Raw genomic sequence first — 23,047 nt, 5'->3', positions numbered from 1 at the left:
AACAGTTAAAAAAAGACTAGTTTATGACCATGAAAAGAACTACTACAATGAGTCTTCCAACTGTTTAATAAATGATCAGTGTTTTACTAAGTGTCACATATTTTAAAACAAGCCAATCAGTAACAGCTATGTCCCTCAAATTCAAACCAGTAAACATTCTCATAAAATAATCAAATATATGCAATATCTGAGTGTTTTTAAAAGGGATAATGAGCGAGGCACTGATGGCTCAGGCCTGTAATCCTAACTACTCAGAAAGCTATGATCTGGGGATTGAAGTTCAAAGCCAGCCAGGGCAGGAAAGTCCCTGAGACTCTTATTGAATATATTACTCAGAAAAATCCAGAAGTGGTGCTATGGCTCAAAGTAGTAGAGGTTAGCATTAAGAAAAAGAAGCGCAGGGCCAGAGCCTGAGCCCAGGCCCAGAGTTCAAGCCCCAGGACCAGCAAAATAACTAAATAAATAAACATAGATAAAAGAGATAATGAACCACATCCTTATATCATCAACCTCAACATAATAACAGTCTCTATAATAAATAAATGTCAATATAGCCCACAGGCTGGAAAAGAAAGTCACTGATATTCTTGAGATCTTAAAGGAGTTGTAATCAAGGTTAAACACATAGCTCTTGATCAACCTCTTTTGCTACTCTGGATCATTTTCATATATGGAAATGAGATTCTTCTCCTGCTACCCCAGAACAAGGATAACTGCTCTGTGAAAACAAGTAGATAGTTTCAAATGTAGACTTCTCAACACACTCAGTAGATTTTGTCTTCTAAGGAATATGAGTGGCTAAAAATCTTTCTGTTGGAATTGGTCAATGGAATTTCTAAGTAAAATTTAAGAACCAGGGGTGAAGATGTGGCTAAAGGTAGTAGAACACCTGATTAGCAAATACCAGGTTGTGAGTTCACACCTCAATATCTTAAATATATGTATAGATATACATATAATATAATGTAATATATATTCACAATTTGTAATTATTGGCAACAAGAAATAAATTTCTTGGATCAAATCCCTAGGTACTCAAAGTGGCATTAAAAACCTATGAAAACAGAGATATTTAAAGAAAATTTTCTACCTCATGTACGTTGAGTTTATATTCTTACTTGATCACTCACTTTAAATAACATACATGCTGAATTTAGCCTTGAAATAATTTAAAAACACTTCTAACTGGAGTATAAATTATTTTCAATAAAAGTATTGTTCTGCCAAGCAAGTGCTACTTGATTTACATAAATGCTAGTTAAGCATAGAATTTCTAAAATATGCAATTAACACGTCACAGGTCATTTCATCCATCCTGTTGAAACAGGAATTATTTTAACTTGTCTCCCTTCCTCTTACGAGAGCTACATTTATTTTCTCTAACAGAAAAAAAAGTTAGAAGAATAAACTTACAATGAATTTCCCCAATCAAACTTTTAAATGATTCTGGTTAACCACAAATTTACTCAAGCAGTTAAATATTTTTTCTGGATGGGTTTTACGGAAGCAGTGCAATTATCTTATGTAATTAAATTATTGTTCTACAGATTCACAAATTACTTTATTCGTTAATCTTAGCCCCTCACAAACAAAAAAAGTCCCTTTAGTCCTTAGAAAATGTGTGATAAACTAGATACATTACTGGGGTAAACAATTTTGTTAACAGTTCCTCTAAAGATAAAAACATAATTACAAAAGCTTTAATTAATATATTTTACTAAAATCACAAGAATAAAAATGAATGCAAATAATCTAGTGTTATCACTTTCACACACCTTCAACTATTTGCCAGTCATAAATTAAAATACAGAAAATTTAAGGTAAGTACATACCTTGAATGTTACAAACTTTATGTCATAATTTATTGAACTCATATTAATAAAACACACACATACAATGATTCCAAATGAAGAAGAGGAATGTCATGGTAGTACCACAGTGACTTACCAAAAGTTATCCTAGGAAACAATCATAATTACATCTGCTGCAGAAAAATGTGTCTGGTTCTCACACCTCCTGCTAGATCCCCTTACAGTGCTTAAATAATTTTCTTTTTTCACATCAATAATTTCTTTGTAACAAAATACTACCTAGTTAAATTCTAAAGTAGGAATCTTTAGAAATCAGATTAGTAAAACAATTTTAAAATACTTACTGTCTTGTTTCGTAATCTAATTATGTCTGAGACAGAGCCAGCTCCACAGTACTCCATAACAATCCAAAGGTCTGTGTTCTTAAAATAACTGCCATAGTACTTTACAACATAAGGGCTAAAGAAAAATATAGACAATTAAATTTAGTTAATTGCCAAGAAATTTTTTTCTTAATCTCAATACAAAGTGTTCGCAACATTTCATAATATTTGAATAAGTAAACTTAATGACTAAACTTCTATTGTATATTGAACTGTCTATATCTAGAGTTCACCAACTGTGTATAATTAGGCTTTATTTCATGGATGACATTTAACAGGATTACAAACCAAAGGAGGCCCAAATGTTCTGAGTGATTCCCAAGGAAAATAATACTTCATTTTGGCAAGAACTTACTATTTAACATAAGAAACAAATGAAAATATTTTCCTTTAACTAAAACATTTTAAAATTGAATCAAAAGAATTTTGCTTTCAGTCAAATATTAATACTCAATGCAACATGTCAATAATCCAAAAAATAAAGGGTTTTTTTTTTTCTTTCATTTTGGTCTCAGAATATTCTGGTGAAAAATAATTATATATACAAACACATACACACACATATAAATATACACACACATACATATATTTTTTTATTGGAAAGATACTATACAGAGGGGTTACAGTTACTTGAGTAAGGTAATGAGTACATTTCCTACCGAACACTGTTCCCCCCTCCTTTGTTTTTCCCCTACCATCCCTTCCCTCCCCACCTCCCCAACTCCTCCCTCCCCCCACTCCCACCTCCCCACCTCCAAAGTTGTAAAGTTCATTTTCAACATAGTGTCTTATACATCTCATTGTTACAATGGATCAACCTGTATCCTTGTTTCAGCATGTTGTTATTTCCCTTCCCCTCCCCAAATTAGAAAAATGTATATACAAGATGCAGAGCACCAGAATCGGAATCAAATACAGTGAAAACAGAGACTATATAACATGGGGGAAGAACATACAAAAGAAACAAAAAAATCACATAGTACATTATAAGTACATTAAAAACAACAGCAAAAAAGATAAACCTCTTGTGTCCCTATTTTGCAGTTCATTTCGTTTAGTATCACCTTATATGGTCATATGTCATAGCTTTTGACCTTTTCTGCTTGCCCTAGACATATACTAGTTATTGCAAATAAGGGAAACCATGGGACCTATGTTTCTTCGGGTCTGGATTACTTCACGTAATATAATTTTTCCAAGTCTTTCCATTTCCTAACAAATGGTGCGGTGTCATTCTTTCTAATGTAGGCATAGAGTTCGTGTGTGTGTGTGTGTGTGTGTGTGTGTGTGTGTGTGTGTGTGTGTGTGTGTGTGTGTGTGTGTGTGTGTGTGTGTGTGTGTGTGTGTGTGTGTGTGTGTGTGTGTGTGTATCACATTTTCTTGATCCATTCATCTACTGAGGGGCATCTGGGAAGCCCTGTATTCTTATTCTCACCAATAAATTTGTCCTAAAAATAGGAATATTTTGAGTATTTTCTTCACTCTATATTCCTATATGCTACAATGTCACTTTCTCCTTTAGAAACAAAGAGCAATAAATCTAAAAGACATGCTACAAAGCTGTCTTTGCTTTCCTCAAAGGATCAGACTTTCAATCCAAACAAAAAAAGAAAAACTAGGGGCTGGGAAGGTGACTCAGTGGTAGAGCACTTGCCTTGCATGCATGAGGCCCTGGGTTGGACTCCTCAGCACCACATAAGCAGAAGAAAAAAAAAAGCCGGAAGCGGCACTGTAGGTCAAGTGGTAGAGCTCTAGCCTTGAGCTGAAGAGCTGAGGGACAGCGCCCAGGCCCAGAGTTCAGGCCCCAGGACTGGACCAAAAAAAAACAACGAAACCAGAACTAAAGGAATGACAAACTAATGCATTTTATTACATATTATTAATAAAAATTCATCCAAATGAAGAAAAATTAAATCTCCTACCTGTCACATTGCTGCATTATAGAAATTTCTTTGATTATTTCCTGAAGATCTGACTCAACAGGCACTTGTTTAATTGCAACAACTTGGCCAGATTCTTTATGGATTGCTTTAAATACACTTCCATAAGACCTAAAAACAGACAGAAAAAGATGTTATCCTTTCTTATCTAATGCCATAGCTATTAGACAGAAGGTACCAAACTGTTTGTGCAGTGTTTTCTAGATTAAATCACTTTTTAAATGATAAAAATAAAAGTAAAAAAAAGTTAGTGAATTAGTTTTAGTGCTTCAATTATAAATAAAGTCATGAAAAGTTAATACATAACAAGTTGAGTTTTCTTAGGAATGAAAGAGACTTACGGTTTGTCAACTCAAATGCAGCATTAAGAAGATATAAAAAGAAATTAGCAGTATGAAAGATAGATTAAAAAGAGCCAGACTATCAAGTCCCACTTCTGTTCATAGTACTTAAAAACAGCTGAAACCTCCTACTCTAACCCCAAAGTTAGAGATTAAGGGAATCTCTAGCCAAATAGTTTTTCTGGAGTTACAATTCCAAGGTCTCCCCAAATGCTCCTTTCACTATTTTCTCAAGAAAAAGACCACACAGGTAAATAAAAGAAAGAGATAAGATTTCAAGCTCAATTCACATCTACTACTCACCTTTTCCTAAATAAAATGGGCTTAAGATACTAAAGAGTGGTCCAATGTTATTGCCTAACAAAGTCAAAATCATTCAAGCTTACTAATGAGAACACAAGACAAACAAACTTCCTGAAAACTATTTAGAAGCGCACTTGCGCGCGCGCGCGCGCGCACACGCACACACATACACACACACACAACATTTATAGTCTACTTCTTTGGAAGACAAAATTACCACATGAAGAATCATCTATCTAATCTTTAAAACTTCAGATTAATTGGCCAAGTTCAACTGGTTTAAGTATTCAATTCTAGTAAACATACTTGAGTTGAAAAATTACTTTAGATAGTCTGTCACTATATAAAGGCTAATTTAGTATCTATTGTACTTACCCTTCTCCAAGCTTCTCTAATACATCAAAAACTTCTTCAGGCTGCTTAGTCAAACTGTCTTCACTCAGCTTTTTTAGTTTGCTGATAAGAAAAAGAAGAAAAATATTTTCCTTAAGATCTTTTATTTTTTATCTATTTCTAGTAGGCAATATAATCATATGGTTCAAAAATAAAATAAGCCAAAAGCTGATGGTTCATTTCTGTACTCCTAACTACCCAGGAGACCAAAATTCATAGGCTTGAAGTTTGAACCCACAATAGGCAGCACAGTGGAGAGACTACATCTCCAAAAATAACCAATAAAAAGTCAAGCTAGAGGCATACATCACATGGCAGAATGTCAGCTGAGCAAGCCAAGTTGAGTGAGCTTGAGGCCCTGATTTCAAACCCTAGCGGGGGCGGGGAGGGACCAAACAATATTTTTTTAAAAATATAAAATTAATGGTCTCCACTCAAGCCTTGGTCATCATGTTTCCAACAAAACCATAAAAAATGAATATATTCTCAATTTCCCCCTGGGGTTGAAAGCACCAGTTTCATACACATACACACGCACACGCCCGCACGCACGCGCACATACACACACACATACATAGACTAGATACATCATAACATCATATATACAAACAGATAGATATATAGTTACATAGAACAGAGACCAACCAATAATGTTCTTTTCAGGAAATGAAGAAAAAATAAAGACATTCTTCCAACATACAAAGCTGAAAGAATTTATCACCAAGAAATAGCAAAGGGGGTCTTTAAACTGAAAAAGATGCTAATAAGTGAATATCAAAGATATTAAACTCACTGGTAACATTAACTGTATAAACTTATAGTGCTCTAACATAGTAAATACACTACAAAAACTGTGAGTATGCTTTTAGATCTTTAGTATGAGGATTAAAGTCAAAACAAAAAGTATAACAATTATTATACTAAGAATAGATAATGTAGATAGGTAATATTAGAGATGTAAAATGAAGCGGCAAAACATTAAAATGTGGCAAGAAATATAATGTAAGAGGTTTCTTACTAGTTCCTTTTTATTTATCTTCCTATCTTCATAATTATTAAATTACTATCATTTAAATTACTATCATATTAAATTAGCATTCTCTAGTGAAAAGACTTCACAGTGAAGACAAAGAAAACCATGTAAAAGACATACCAAGTAATCAAAACACTAAGGCAGTAGGGGGGTGTGGGGTGGGGGAATGGAAAGGGGAAGGGATGGGAAGGGGAAACAAAGGAGGAGGCAAGAAACCTGAGGCATATCTAAGGACATATACACTGAAAACAAGGAGATAGAAAAACTTAAAACTTAAAAAAACTTTTAAAAAGGCCTGAGCATCAGGTAACCAAAGATACACAACAAATACTTTATACACATATGAAAAGACATTCAATACCATTAGTTATCAAAGAAATAACAATTAAGCTAACACTACACACTCAGAAAAAGGAGTAAAATTAAAGATTAACAATATCAAGTGTTAGCAAGGGCAAGGAACAAGATCTTTCATATATGGCAGCTAGAAACACAAAATTAACTACTTTAAAAAATAGGTTAGCACTTCTGAAAAATTAAATATATACTTATCATGCAATCCAACTATTCTACTCCTAGGTATTTGCTTAATTAAAATGAAAAAAATACATACATCACAAACACAAATTTTCACAATAACCTTACTAGAGCAACAAAAAAAAGACAAAGAAAATACAACAAATGTCAGCCAACTGGTCATAAAACATGCAAAACTGCTGATGTATTCAAGATCCTGGGAAAATCTCAAAATGATTAGTGCTCAGCAAAAGGAAAAAAAAAGATATTTTATGTATATTATTAACTGATGCTGGTGGCGCACACCTAAAATCCTACTAAGGAGACTGAGACCTGAGGATCACACCTGGAAGCCAGCCTGAGCAATACAGTATGAGAGACTTTTCAATAAACTACCCAAAACCAAAACAAAACAAAAAGCCAGAAATGGAGCTCCGGCTCAAGAGGTAGAGTGCTAGCTTTGAACATAAGAAACTCAAGAACAGCACCCAGGCCCTGAGTTCAAGCATCAGGACACACAGACAGACAGACAGACACACACACACACACACACAATTTCTAGACTTAATTGAGGAAATTTTCAGTGATAATACCAAGAGGCAGAAATGGTTTTGAGACAATGGTAAGTGAAGAAGAGACAATATTCATTGATCACTGTAAACCTGGGTTTCTGGAAAAGAGTTATTTTAGACATGAGTTTGTAAAAGATGACAAAGCAAGATAATAGGAATTAAACAAGTAAAATGCTTTTTGGAGATAAATTAGAAAAATATGAGATCACTAAAAAATGAAAGAGAACAGAAAGAGATAATAAATAAAAAAAATTTCCCTAGCAGGGTGCTGGTTCCTCACACCTGCAATCCTTGCTACTCACGAGACTGGGATTTTCAGATCATGGTTCAAAGCCAATCCGGGCAGGAAAGTCTGTGAAGTTCTTACCTCCAATTAACCACCAGAAACTCAGAAGTGGTACTATGACTCAAAGTAGTAGAGCACTAGCCTTGAGCAAAACTTCTCAGAGACAGCACCCAGGCCCCAAGTTCAAGTCCCATGACCAACAACAACAACAAAAAAAAATCCCTGAAAAAGGTGAAAGGAATGGATTCCAAAAGTACTTCTGTAAGAGACTGCCTCAAAGGTGCTGAGAATATCTATACTATTGTAACAGGAGGAAATAATGAGCAGAGTCACAGACAAAATAGATTGGGCTAGAACATATCTGGGCTGCGGTAGCTCATGCTTGTAGTCTTCCTACTAAGGGGTCTAAAATCTGAGGATTGTTGTTCAAAGCAGGCCTGGGCCAAAAAGTCCGTGAGACTCTAATTTACAATGACCAACAAAAGGCTAGAAGTTTAGGCGTGAGCAAAATGGCCAAGCTAGATCACAAGGCTCTGAGTTCAAGCCTCAGTATTAACAGACACAGACACAGACACATAGACACACACACACACTTCTCTGTAAGTTGGTGGGAGATCTATGAAAAATGAAATTTAAAATAATAATCTTTGAGGTTGCATAATTCCTTCGATATTGTTCAGAAGCAAGGTAAGCAATGAGAGAGACAATAGAAATTGTCCACAGACAGATGCTATTGAGAAATAATAGGAAACGATGGTTAAAAGATACTGGGGAAAAAATTAAGTCGAGTAGAGATAGAAATAAAAGTAGGAAGATGCTAATAAGCAAGGAGAAAGATATTGAATATCAGAAAAATTTTTAAAAAGCAATGTCCTATCAGCAAGACTAATCATCTGACATTTTAAAATACAACCATAAGCCAACCAGTGAGACTTCAGCATCCAGACACAGAAAGGTTCCACAGTGCCAGACCCGGCCAGAGCAGACAGTAACACAGACCAGCAACGTGAGACTGCAACATCCAAAAACATACTGAACTCCCCATAGACAGGAACTAAAAAGGAACACTCCTACACACACCATAGTAAAAACATTGGACTTGAAAAGCAAGAAATTGATTTTATTTCTTGCCATCCTGGGGCTTGAACTCAGGGCCCAGGCACTGTCCCTGAGCTTCTTTTGCTCAAAGCTAATACTCTACCACAGTGCTATTTCTGGCTTTTTCTGTTTATATGGCACTGAGGAATTGAATTCAGGGCTTCATGCATATTAGGCAAGCATTCTACAACTAAGCCACATTCCCAGCCCCAAGGAATTGATTTTAAATGCTGAAAAATCAAAGAAGGAGCTATATTACAATGAAAAGAAAAGCAGAATCATTGCAGATCTCTCCACCCAAATGCAAGGCAAGGAGACTCTGGAATGGTATAATCCAAGCCCTGAAGATCAGCAAATTTTAACCCAAACTGGTATACCCAAAAAAGCTTACTTTACATTTGACAGTGAAAACAAAACCTTCCATGTCAAAGAAAAATTAATGGAATTCATAAACACTAAACCAGCATTACAAAGAATACTAAAGGGAAGTATAAAATCTGAAGAAAATCATCAAAATAAAGGAAACATATTAGATAAAAATCACTAGAGGATGAACTTTGGTAAGTACAGAAGAAGGAAAGAAGCAAAATATAGGAAATCAAGAAAATGGCAGGAAACATGACACATGTCTCTTTAATAATTCTAAATGTTAATGGACTCAATTTCCCAGCCAAAAGAAAAAGAACAGCAGATTGGATCAAAAAACAAGATCTACCCATTCGTTGCCTCCAAGAGATTCACCTTAAGTCAAAGATTAAAAACTAACTCTGAGGGTTGGGAAGGTGGCTCAGTGGTAGAGCACTTGCCTTGCATGCATGAGGCCCTGGGTTCGATTCCTCAGTACCATATAAGCAGGAAAAAAAAGCCGGAAGTGGCGTTATGGCTCAAGTGGCAGAGCGCTAGCCTTGTAAGAGCTGAGGGACAGCGCCCAGGCCCAGAGTTCAGGCCCATACCGGACCAAAAAAAAAAAAACAAAAAAACTAACTCTGAGTGAAGGTATAGAAAAAGATCTTTCATGCAAATGCACTATACATAAAGGCAGGAGTAGACATATTGATGTCTCACAAATTTGACTTTTCATTAGAATAAGTATAACAAAACAAGGAAGGTCATTACATAGTAATACATCATACAAAGGCCTAATATCCAATATAGAAAAGGAGCTCAAAAAACTAACCCTTCCCAAACTTAATATACCAATTGTTAAATGGGCAAGGGAAATAAGAAGAGACTTCTCAGAAGAAGAGGTCTAACATTAGCAGAGAAACACATGAGAAAATGTTCATCATCCCTGGCTATAAAGGAAATGCAAAACAACTCTGAGATATCATAATGCAAAACAACTCTGAGATATCATTTTACCCCAGTTAGATTGCCCAACATTTTGAATTCTAACAATAACAAATGCTGGTGGCAGTGTGGGGGAAAAGAAACCCTACTGCACTGCTGGTAAGAATGTAAACTAGTACAACCACTCTGGAAAGCAGTCTGAAGGTTCCTACGAAAACTAAAAATAGATTTTTGCTTAGATGCAGCCATACCACTCGTTGGCATCTATCCTAAGCATCATGAGCCAGGACATGATAAGGATACCTGCACATCCATGTTCATTGCCACACTATTCACAAGAGCCAAGAAATGGAAACAGCCAAGATGCCCCCATAATAGATGAGTGGTCCAAAATATGTGGTACAATGGAATTTTACATAGCCATTAGAAAAAATAAAATAATGTCATTTGCAGGTAAAGGGATGGAACTAGAACAAATCATGTTAACTGAAGTAAGCCAAGATCAGAGAGACAAATTGCACATATTCTCCCTGATATGTGAACATTAGATCTAAAACACATCTGTATATGAAATTTACACAGGAATTTAGATACTCACACAGAGTGAGACCAAAAGAAAATTGTCTTAGGAGAGAATCACAAAGGTGCAATACCCAAGCATCTCTTCTCTGAATATAAAATAATATACATACTGAAACAAACTCCAAAGATATGGAAACAAAAGACTTTTTTATTAATTTGTTTTTTTCTGATGACTCTGTATTTTTTATCTTACATATGGTGTATTCACATGCGAAAAGGTCACAGAATCCAAGGAAAAAGGGTGAAAAATGCAACAGTGGAATATACTGGACATTGATGAAAGTGAACTATCCAACTCATGGGTGGGGATGGGAGACAGGGAATGGGAGAGAATGTAGGAACAGATGAAAAGAAATGTACTAATTACCTGACATATGTAAATGTAACGCCATTGTATATCACCTCTAAAACAACAATGAATTTTAAAAAGAAAGCATTAAAAAACTGGCAATTGTGGGCTGGGAAGGTGGCTAAGTGGTAGAGTGATTGCCTCACATGCATGAGGCCCTGGATTCGATTCCTCAGCACCACATAAGCAGAAAAAAAAAGCCAGAAGTGGCGCTGTTGCACTAGTAGTAAAGCGCTAGCCTTGAGCTGAAGAGCTGAGGGACGGTGCCCAGGCCCAGAGTTGAAGCCCCTCGACCAGCAAAAAAAAACAAAAAAACAAAAAAAAACTGGCAATTGTGTCTCAGAAATCAAAAGTGCTTCTCCCTCACGGCTAAGCAAGTGAACGCAACTCAAAATGCACATGCACATGTCACAGTGATGGAGGCAGCATTATTATATTAAAAGCAAGCCAAAAAGTAGTCTACCACTATATAATTCACTGGAAATTGAAAAAGTTTGCTTCAAACCAGGCTTATCATCTGACTCACTTTAAACGAACAAGTCATAGGTTACTCGATTGAATCCAGTAATTAGTCTACACATGTTTTTCTCAACATTTAGAATAACTGAAATGTTACTTTTTAACAGGCAAAAAGTGTGTCTCCTGGGTATTTGTCAAGTGAAAACACATAGTTTATTTAGGTAAACAATTTATGTTTTAGTCATTTTGTCGTAACTTCCTTTCTCTTTCTGGTGTTTTAAATGAAAACTAATCTCAATTGTGGCTTAATTTTAAATAATTTTATATTGTTTCCTTTAAAACCATATTTATAGCTTAAAAGAAAATCTCATATGCCAGGTGCCAGTGGCTCACACCTATAATGCTACTTACTCAAGAGGCTGAGATCTGAGAATCATGGCTTGAAGCCAGCCCAGGCAGGAAAGTCTGTGAGACCCTTAACAACCAAAAATGTAGTTTGTTACGTGTTCCCTGGAAAAATAGCCCCTTTCCCACTGTTCCTCCTGAATACACATGGGGCTCCTTCCCTAAAAGCCCTGGCCCAGCATTTATAACCCAGGTAACTGGCATACCTGCGGGGAGTTACCTCTCCTGTCTCTGAGGTCATATCCTGGACCACCCCAGCCAAGTCTGCTTTGCACCGTGAGAGGTTCCCAGACTCTGAGGTCACATCCTCTATCTGCTGTGGCCCCTCCTCCTCCTCCTCACCTTCTCCCTACCTACATTAACCCCAATCCCACCAGAAGTTGCCCCTTCCCTTCTCTGCACATCTTCCCAAGTAGGCTGGCAGTATGTTCTCTCCCCAATAAACTCTAGTCTGCCTGAACCATATAGCAGTTTGCTTTTGGCTAAACCTTACTCAGTGATAGCTAAAGTGGTAGAGTACTAGCCTTGAGCAAAAGAAGCTCAGAGAGTTCAAGCCCTAGGACCAGCATACACACGCACAAAAATCTCATGATTAAAAGTCAGAGGGTGCTGGTGGCTCATGCCTGTAATACTAGCTACTCAGGAGGCTGAGATCTGGTTCAAAGCCAGCTCGGACAGGAAAGTCCATGAGATTCTTCTTTCCAATAAACCACCAGAAAACCGGAAGTGGTGCTGTGACTCAAGGGTTAGCCTTGAGCTGAAGAGCTCAGCAACAGCACCCAGGCCCAGAGTTTAAGCCCCAAGACCCACCAAAAAAAAAAAAAATCAGACTAACACACACACACACACACACACATCACATTGTTGTATTTTCCTGCCCTTGGCAAATGCAACACACTGAGCATAGTTTTATGGATTTTAATTCCCCAAAGTTACATCCCAAATACAATATTTTTTTTTTTAGTCACAAGTACAAAACACTAGTTATCCTTGACTGCATGCCCTTAGAGAATGAATTTAAAATTTTGTAGAGAACAAGTCAACCACAAGAAATATCTTTCAGGGAAATTGAGTGATAGGATTTATTACATGATCAGGCAGACATACCCTAGATTTGTCTTTTTACAATAAAGGAGCTGGTAGGAGCTGGTACAATTTAGTTGTCCTGTTTGCCATGGTTTGACTTTCCCCACCCCTAAAATTTAAGTGTTAACATTATTATTAAGATGTGAAGTCTTCAACAGGTATAGGTCATGAACAGTATTAAGGCTCCTATTGGGGGGGAAAAAAACCATCATATAGCAGTTAGCTCACTTGCCCTTCCAAACCTTCTGCATCATTAGGACACAGCATTCTTCCTCTCCAAAGAATACAGACAAGGTACCATCTTGCGGAGGAGACACCTGACATTTAAACTAGAGAAAAAAAACAACCCACAGGAATAAAGAAAATTATAGGCCTATATCCTTTATGGATACAGATACAAAAATCTTCAACAAAATGCTAGCAAATTAAATCTAAGAGTGTCACAGCCCCTGTTTATGAATTAATTTAAAATTTGTTAGTAGTGCCTTAAGCCAATAATCCTAGCTACTCAGAGACTAAGCCCTAGGAGATGGCAGTTTAAAACCAACCCAGACAGAAAATTCCTTGAGACTCTGTCTCCATTTAACCAGGAAAAGAAAAAGAAAAACAGAATTGGAGATGTAACTCAAGTGGTAAAGACCTAGCCATCACCAAGGAAGTCGAGTGAGAGAGCAAGGTTCTGAACTCAAGCTCCCATATGGGGAGAAAAAAAAAGATCATTCATGATCAAGTGAGATTCATTTCAAGGATACTTCAACCTATGCTAACCAATAAACATCAATAGAATAAAGAACAAAAACCATATAAAGTATAAAATATACTAAAACATCTCAAAATAACTTTAAACCAAGAGGCAAAGTTCTTAATTATAAAAACTATAAAACATGCCAGTGGTAGCGGCTCAGGCCTGTAATCCTAGCTATTCAGGAAGCTGAAATTTGAACATCATGGTTTGAAGCCAGCCTGGTCAGGAAATTCCATGAGACTCCAATAAACTACCAAAAACATTGAAAAGCTCAGAGTCAGCACCTAAGCCCTGAGTTCAAGCCCTAGGACCAGGCAAAATTAAAAAAAAAAAAAAAACCTATAAAAATTAATGAAAGAAATTAAAAGTCAGGCACTATGGGCTCATGCCTATAATCCTAGCTACTCAGGGAGCTGAGATCTTAGTGTCCTGGTTTGAAGCCACCCAGGCACTAAAGTCTCTGAGACTCTTATCTCCATTAAACTACCAAAAAGCTGAAAGTGGAGTTGTGACTCAAGTGGTAGAGCCTCAAGCTTAAAAAGCTCAGGGTCAGAACCTAGGCCCTGAGTTCAAGTCCCAGGACAAGCACAAAAAAAAAGAAAGAAAAGGGGAGGGGGGGGTGTGGAGAGGAGGAAGGAAGGAAGAAAGGACAGAGACAGGAAGGAAGGAAGGAAGGAAGGAAGGAAGGAAGGAAGGAAGGAAGGAAGAAAGGAAGGAAGGGAGGGAGGGAGGGAAAGAGGAAGGGAAGAAAGGAAAGGAAGGGAAGCACAAAAAGAAAGAAAGAGGGAGGAGGAAGGAAGGACAGAGACAGGAAGGAAACGGAAGGGAAGGAAACAGGGAAGGAAACAGGGAAGGGAAGGGAACAGGAAAGGGAAGGGAACAGGAAAGGGAAGGGAAGGGAAGAGAAGGGAAGGGAATGGTAGGGAAGGGAGAGGACTGTTTAAACAGGACCCCAAAAGCACAGGACACAAAATCAGAAATATGTAAATGGAATTATCTCAATTAAAAAGCTCCTGAAGAGCAAAAGAAACAAGAGTAAAGAAACAACTTACAAAATGTAACAAAGTATTTGTAAATTTTTTGTGGTTAATAACCAGAATATATAAAGAACTCCAAAAACTTAATAGTTTTAAAAAATCAACTTAAAAATGGGCAGTAGACCCCAAGAGACATTTCTCAAATAAAAATATATGAAGTGCCAACATGTATAAAAACAAATGTGGAATACATAACTTATCATGAGGAAAATGCAAATCAAGTCCACAATGACATAACCTTGCACTCAGTTAGACTGGTCATTATCAAAAAGATAATCAGTACAAAGAAAGTAGCGAAAAGGGATCCCTTCTATCCTATTGGTGGGAATACAAATTAGTACAGTCATTACAGAAAACACCAAAGTTCTCCAAAATGTTCCCCAGCTGATGCACCCAAATATTCAGTCTGAGCCCAGAGCTGGACTCTACTCTACCTATTTTTTAGACTTCCTGTGCCACATCCAGCTTCTCTCCACTGAAATGAAGTCTGGGAAACTTCGGGCCCAGATTGAACTGGAGTTTCAATACTCTTGATTTCAGCCTCTCATGAACTGAGCTGACAGGCACAGACCACTGTATCCAACTGTATCCAGCTTCTTATAGAAATGTACAAGATGAGCCCTCAACAGCTTATCACAGCAGACAGGAAAGAAGCTATCAAATACTCCTAGGGTTATGTTCTCTCCTAAAAGACTCACAATGACCAAAAATGAAACAATTTGCACATAATGATAGTAAATGCTGTAGGTTAAAATCCATCCTGTTCAAGTCAGCTCATGAAGGCATTGAAAACAAGGTCCCCTGTGGAAAAAAAGGAATGCACTCATTACCTTGAAAACTGTAAATAATGGGAACGGAACAAGCATTTATCCTTTCTTCCCTTTATAAACTATACCACTGAATAACCAAACAGGAAGTAGGAGGAAGTGACTTTATAAATAAACATTCCATCTAATAAATGAAACAAAAAAATGATGTATTTAGAATTTCATCATTTTGCAAGACCCAATGAATTAGCAGAAATAAATACTATTAACAGCTGCTAACTTCATAAGAGAAAGAGAATATTGCACATTAAGAGTTTACTACTGTATTGCCAAGCCCAATCTATAATAATGCCTAAAGGATCCAACTTGGGTCTGATCCATCTTTGGACCCAGCTAGCTGCCCAGTTGCAGGAAATAGAGAAGACAAACATGTTGAACTGAGTCTCAAGTAAACAACCAACAAAATACACACAGTAAGAAACTGCAGTTCAACAACTTGAAGTTTTCAACAAGAAAAGGAAAAAGTTAGAGGACAAACATAAAGCTTAACATAAACATAAACCAACAAGCTAGGTTAAGATTTAAGGGTCTCAGTTCAAAGCCAGCTGATAAAAGCTAGTAAGACTTTTATCTCCAATTAACCTCCAAAATGACAGAAGTAGAGCTGTGGTTCAAGTGGTAGAGTGCTAGCCTTGAGCAGTGCTCAGTCCCTGAATTCAAGCCCCTATTCCCAGCAAAATTAATTGGCTAATTAATTTCCTACGTCTAATCTATCAATTAGTGCTTCATTTCTAATTCCAAAATGTAACCTCAATCTGTCCCATTCTTTCCATCTCCACTCACTCCACAATCTTTATCTGTTCCTTTTTATATTCTTAACTCTCTATAAAACTCTCTATAACCTACTAGAGCAACCAGAATAATCTTTTTAAAACAGAATTGCCTGAAACCCTGCTTTAAACCATTTAATGATAGCCCATGGCACTCTGTCTTAAATCCAAAATCCTTTCCATTACCTATATTTCTGAATCTCTGGCCCATCTTTCAAATCTCATTTCTTTTTGTCTTCTCCTATTCTAAAACCTAGCCACATGACCTTACTTTAATTCCTTCAAGACACTGAGGTGGTCTTTCCCTCACCAGGCTTTCTCATGGATTTTCTCTCTGCCTCGAGTACTACACACACATGCATAGGTCCACACCAAGATAATTTCTCAACATTATATTGCAACTTAAATATTATCTACTCAAAGATACTTCCTCCAAGTGTCAGTATCACCACTTCATCAATTCACACTACTTCTACCTCTCAAAGCTCAAGCCCCAGCCAGACTGTACATTCTATTAAAAAAAAATCTTGTCTATTTCATTTGGTAATACACCTAATATCTGGCATTTTATTAGAAGGCAGTCACTTAATTACTGAATGTTTGAGCAGATAGGCAAATGAATGAACCAAGCTTACAGTCAATTTCTGCCTTGAGTAATTAGTATGAAAGCCCATTTTCAGAGGCAACAGGAAAATGACAGAAAAATAGAATCAAGAACATTTATTGCTTCCTATCTTCAGTTTATGCTTTCCTCAAATATATCAAAAGTTCATCTAAATTATAAAGTCAAGTTCAACTTGCATTCCTTTCTAACTATAGAACTCTACAGCCCATAATTTCAGAAAGCCAAAAATCTTAAAGCTGAAAGATGATCTGGAAAAAGAAAAATATTGTATGCTTACATACAGAAACAGAAATCTCATTAAATGTACTATGTTTTCCAATATTTTTTCTATTTTCTGTTCTATTTTTTTCATTAAAAAATAATGACTATGATTCATCAAATTAATTTCAGGACCTTCTATTAGGTTGTGATTTGTAGTTTGAAAAAACATTCTTGACTTATGTCAAGAAAATTATTTCATTTCCATCTTTCTCATTTTAATTAATAGAGATGATACCATTGTCAAAGGAGCCCAGAGTGGTATTGTTAACAACCTAAACATGCAAAAGAATATATATTTTAATTATAGTCTCTCACTTCTAGAAAGAGATGAAGGAGACAAACTAATTGGGGGATGGGTTTGCATGTGCGTGCATGTACATACACAAACACACAGACCTCAATCCTGAGGGCTGTCCCTGAGCTTTTTGGCTCAAGTTTAGCAATTCTACCATTTGAGCCACAAATCACTTCTGGCTTTTCTTCCCTATGTTCCCTTTAAAGCATGTGCTTTGAAGAGCTATTCTTGTGTGCTGGGTTCTTTTCCCTTTGGTCTACCTTGAACATTTTATTCACTGGCTGCCTCTCAAATGATAAATTTCTGGACTTTGGGAGCATAGATCAGTGGTAAAGTGCATGTTTAGCATATCTGAAACCATAGTGCCACAAAAACCCCAACACCACAAAACACTGTGCATGTTTAGCATAACTGAGGCCATAGTACCACAAAAATCCCAGCACCACAAAAATATTATAAAATAGGAAATATGCTATACAGCTTCTTCCCTACGGCAGCTACCTATATTTTTTGTTAAGAGTTCTTAGAGTTCATCTTCACAAAGACAACTCCAGCTCTCCACTTAGTGGAATGTGTCCAACAATAAGCAAACAAGAATTAATTTTTATTTATTTTCCAACATTCCAAGAATATATGAAGTAGGACTATGGATATAAAATCAAGTTCATCATTCCTTCTTCTCACTGCAACATCTTCAAGACATTCCTGAAATTCTACTATCTACTTAGTTTGTTCTTTGCCCCACCCAACTCTCTATCACATATTTCCATTTCTAATTCCTAGCCTCAAGTCAGCTATACAGATGCTAAAGACTAGTTAAGAATGTTCATATTAGGGCTGGGAAGGTGGCTCAGTGGTAGAGCGCTTGCCTTGCATGCATGAGGCCCTGGGTTCGGTTCCTCAGAACCACATAAGCAGGGGAAAAAAAGCCAGAAGTGGTGCTGTGGCTCAAGTGGTAGAGTGTTAGCCTTGAGCTGAAGAGCTGAGGGGCAGCGCCCAGGCCCAGAGTTCAGGCCCCACGACCGGACCCAAAAGAAAAAAAGTGTTCATATTAAGGAACGCATGAATAATTTCTACTTTATCCTCCTATATTCTTATCCCCTTACCTTTGCTTTTATGTTTCAAAACAATCATTCATAGCAGTATCTGCCCTTATGATTTTCTTAACTGCACTAATTATTTGTGGGAATATATTTCAATGCCCAAACATTTTAATTTCAAGCTTCAATTTCATTTACCCCAAACTTCCCCTTTCATAGTATTTTTTAACTGCCACAATTTGAGTCAAAGACCTCTCATTCCTGTCTTAAAAATATAATCAGTAGCTTACTCTTATACTTCAGTGCTTTCACTGTAAACACCAACTTTTGATTTTAAACCAAATTTAACTACTAGTCTTATAATCAAGGAATGTTAGATTGCTCTCATAAAGTTTATCTCCATAGCACATCCAGAGCATATAGTATATCCTCTCTTTGACAATTATTGTATAAAACTACAAACCTACCCTTAGAGTTCTTAAACTTCCAGAGGCCTTTCTGTGACAAAAATCTGGGAATCTAAAACCCATTCTGGTACCTCAGGACAGCAGCAGAGAATCCATATTTATTGCCTATGTTTATTTTAAAAACAAAAAGAAAAACAAAACCAAAAAAGAACCTTGTAAAGGATATCAAGTCAACAAATATGGAAGTGGCGGCTCAAGTGGTAGAGCACTCGCCTTGAGCTTAAGAGCTGAGAGATAGTGCCCAGGCCCAGAATTCAAGCCCCATGACTGACCAAAAAAAAAAAAAAAAGAACGTCAACAAATATGAAGATGAGAGGTGCCTTACATATTATTTAAAATTCTGAGTCAGGAGTCTTAAATCTGGCTGCATACTGGTATTTCCAACGTACAGAGGAAAAGAATAATAACTAAAAAAAGTCAAATTCAATGTCAGTGGCAAAGCTGGGCTGATGTTATGTATGTGTGTGTCAACAATTTACAGCCTAAAAATAGAAAGACATGTATTGAAAGGGAAAATACCCCATTCAGGATAGTGATCGACCTTTGCAATATAAGAAGAGACTATAATTGAGAAATGATAGGCACAGGGGCTTCATTTTATTAGTGACATTTTATCTCTTAAGCTAGGCAGTGAATATCAGCAACATAGACATAATCATGATATCCTCACAGAGATTAAGAAAGGAATGAGCAAAGGGAAGTAGGCAATTGCAGAAAAAGTCAACCATTACATTATGAAATTCTAATAGGAATTATTGAATATAATAAGGGGGTACACAGCTTTTGCAGCCAATCAGACTAAGGCTTCTGGCACTTTCCCCACATGACAAAAACATTTTAACCTCACTGAGACTCATTTAATAAGGCAAACATGAGTTAACATCATTGAACACGTTTCATGAAGCACTGAACTGATTTTGTTATGACCTCACTTAATCTCCCCGATATATTTTATAAATGACAACTTTAAATTCTGAGCTAACACAGTAAGTGGCAGAGTGAGGATAACCATTTTTTAAGAAGATTATATACGCAAGGTAGAACTAGGGACATGACTCAAGAGGTTGCGCACTTGCCTAACAAGAGCAAGGCCCTGAGTTCAAACTCTAGTATCTCCAAAAAAATAGAAAAAGATATACACAGTCACATCCAACAAATTTCGGTCAATGACAGACCTTATACACATAGATTCATAAGATTATATTGCCTAGTTAACACTACAGCCTTCTACAGAGCTTTGTATAAGTATACTCTACAATGTTTATACAACAAAATCACCTAAGGATGTTTCTCAGAATATAACCCACTTATTGCATGAATTTTCTGACAAACAATTGATCTCAAAATTAATAGCTCTAATTTAAATTAAATAATTGATAGCTCTACTTTGTTATTAGACAGCAATAATCAAAGGGGGAACACAAAAACTGTCAACAATTTCTGACATAGCCTTCCATGTTATAAAGCAGGATTACTGTCTATAATCCAACCTACTACCTTGCTGTGAGGATTAAAAATTATTTATAGAGGACTGGGGCATAACTCAAATGGTAGAGTGCTTGCCTAAAAAGCACAGGCACCAAATTCAATCCCCAATACTGCCAAATACAGATTATAGATAGATGTATAGATATTTAGAGAGCTCAAAGATAGAGATGGAGATATATTTGTATATACTCACAATGAACAGAAAATGCTATAAAAATTTAACAACTATTCAAATATAAAGAAATAATATCACATATCTTTTGCTCTTCAGAAATCCCTTCCTGGGCCAGATGGCGGTATGCACCTATTATCCAAGCTAATGAGTTGTGAAGAGCAGCCTGGTCAACATAGCAAGATACTGGATTAAAATTAAAATTGGTAAGAAAAAAAAAAGACCTTCCTAGGTCATAACAAATCTCTCTGAACCAACACTTTGAAAAGTATAAATCACCAACACTTTGAAAAGTATAAATCACCACGGAATTACCACCTATACTTTCTCCTCACTCCTCTGGGTTGTCTAATGTCTTCCCAAGAGTAAAGAGTCTCTTACACCTGTAATGAAACTCATAACTTACAGTAGAGCTAATAGAAGGCCTCTACTACAATTCAAAGTGGCTCAAGTTGGCCTACAGCATATGTCAGGGGTGTCCCCTTACAGTCCTTCCAAAGAAGAAAGAAAAAAGTGTTCCCAATATTATTCTATAGTATTAAAACTGGTGTCCACTGAGTACCAGAAGATAGACAGCTTACAAAATGCTAGAAGAGCATGTTTCAACTGACTTGCTTTCAGGGCTCCGACTGACAGCAGGCCCCTTTTGAAAACCTGTCCAAGACCTTCCTTTTTTCACCTGAACAGATGGCTTCCAGGCCTCAAGGCTTATATATCTACTCACACAATTCTTAATAGCTCCCTACCTTTTAAATTATTTCACATTCTCGAATACAACACTTTTGGTCTAAAAATCTCCAGGTATCAAAGCAGACAAACTCTTGGATCAGCACTCACTATAGTTATACATTAATACACTTATTTCACAAATTAAAAACGAAAGACTCGCCAGTTGCTGGTGGTTCACAACCATAATCCTAGCTACTCAGGAGTCTGAGATCTGAGGACTGCAGTTTGAAGCCACCCAAGCTAGAAAAGTCCATGACACTCTTCACTTAACCACCAAAAAGCCAGAAGTGGCACTGTGGCTCAAGTAGTATAGCACCAGCTTTGAGCGAAAAAGCTAAAGGACAGTGCCCAAGCCCTGAGTTCAACAATACTGGCACACACAAGTACATACGTACATATGTGTACATAGACTGGTGCTAAATGTTTGGTCCATCATCAACCAATTAAATCATTCTTGGGGGAAGAGGGTCAGAATATAAATTTATATCGGTGGAAAATACTGATTCGACTTGTTAAGTTCATTACAAATATTAGTTTAAATGCATCTATTTTGTATGTCTATGTTTCCAACATATCCCAGATTTAAACATAAATACCATACCAAAGCATCACTACTTGTAAAAATATATGGGAGGAGGGGTTCTAATTTAAGATTCCCACTGTCATGTAATCCATAAATTCTTTCGAACTTGAAGGGGGAGGAAGAGGAACACCTGTCAGTGTAGCATGGCCACAATAACTTTTTCTGCAGTGTAGCTATTAATAATGGCTTAAACTTCAAAACAATCATCTCTAACAGGGAAGAAAAGCAAGCAATATTTTGCAGCACATCTGACAAAACAAGCCTCAATGGCTGTAAGAACAACAGTTCACGTCTTCGTTTGAAGGTCTCCAGGCTCTGTGAACTCGCCACGAGGTAAAACCCTACCGCCCCGGGGTCGGGCCGCGGGGCGCCCGGCGCTGCCAACGCCGCTTTCCGGGCGCGCCAGGCCGGCCGCGGGCAGGCGAGGCGCCGCGGACAGCGAGGCGCGGACGCCCCTCGGGCCTCCCCGCCCCGCGGGCAAACCCGTCACCCCGACCGCCTCCCGACCCGTGGCGCCGGGGCTCTGGGGCCTAGCGGGCGGGGAGAGGGTCGACGCTGGGCCCGGCCTAGCCGCCCCCGCCCCGCGGCCGCCGGCGCTGCCTTCCTTCTCCTCCCCAAGTTCGTTACCTCTTCGGCGCCGGTGGCTGCTCCATGGCGGCCGGCGGCAGAGACAGGGACCGGGTGAACCGCGAAAGCCTGAGGGAAACCGGGAACAGGGCACTGGGGAACTACAGAGGGAAACTCTGGAAACTCGGACCAACTTTCCCGTAACTCCACAACGGATCTCCCTCCCGCCCCGGAGCACGGCCCCTCCCTCCCCTCCACTTCCCTCCTCTCTCCTCCCCGTCCTCCCCACCCTCCCCGCCCCGTCCCGCCCCGCCCCGCCCCGCCCTTCGGCCAGCCGCAGCAGCCCAATAGAAGGTGGGCGGAGCAGCAGAGGCTTAGGGTGGGGGCGGGGCCATGATGGGGGCGGGGTCTTCGGCGCGAGCAGCAGCTCAGAGTGAGCCGAGAGGCATCCTCCAGGGGTGGGCGGGGCCTCCCGCGGCTCTGGGTGGGGGCGGGACCACGCGAGGGGCGAGGTGGACGGAGCCAGAGGCCGGCTTAGCCAGAAGAGTTGGGAGAAAAAAGACAGTGCTGGAAGAATCCAGAGGTGAGGCCTAA

General features: G+C 38.0%; 1 protein-coding gene across 1 annotated transcript in view; it reads right to left on the bottom strand.

The window, feature by feature from the left end:
* The window catches only part of Stk3 (serine/threonine kinase 3), a 219,689-nt gene extending 197,007 nt beyond the window's left edge, over positions 1 to 22,682 (bottom strand). The window contains exons 1-4 of the mRNA XM_042673057.1: positions 22,514 to 22,682; positions 5,154 to 5,234; positions 4,117 to 4,245; positions 2,156 to 2,270 (exon numbers count right to left, since the gene is read on the bottom strand). Coding sequence (XP_042528991.1) covers positions 2,156 to 2,270; positions 4,117 to 4,245; positions 5,154 to 5,234; positions 22,514 to 22,539 — 351 coding nt within the window. The 5' untranslated portion in view covers positions 22,540 to 22,682. The remainder of the gene's footprint in view (positions 1 to 2,155; positions 2,271 to 4,116; positions 4,246 to 5,153; positions 5,235 to 22,513) is intronic.
* Between the last annotated feature and the right edge of the window lie 365 nt (positions 22,683 to 23,047).

This window comes from Dipodomys spectabilis, unplaced genomic scaffold, assembly GCF_019054845.1.
Source record: "Dipodomys spectabilis isolate Male_0828 unplaced genomic scaffold, ASM1905484v1 ptg000783l, whole genome shotgun sequence".
NCBI classification, from domain to species: Eukaryota; Metazoa; Chordata; class Mammalia; order Rodentia; family Heteromyidae; genus Dipodomys; species Dipodomys spectabilis.
Note: the sequence above shows the minus strand (reverse complement) of the source record. Positions and strands in the feature narration are given on the sequence as shown.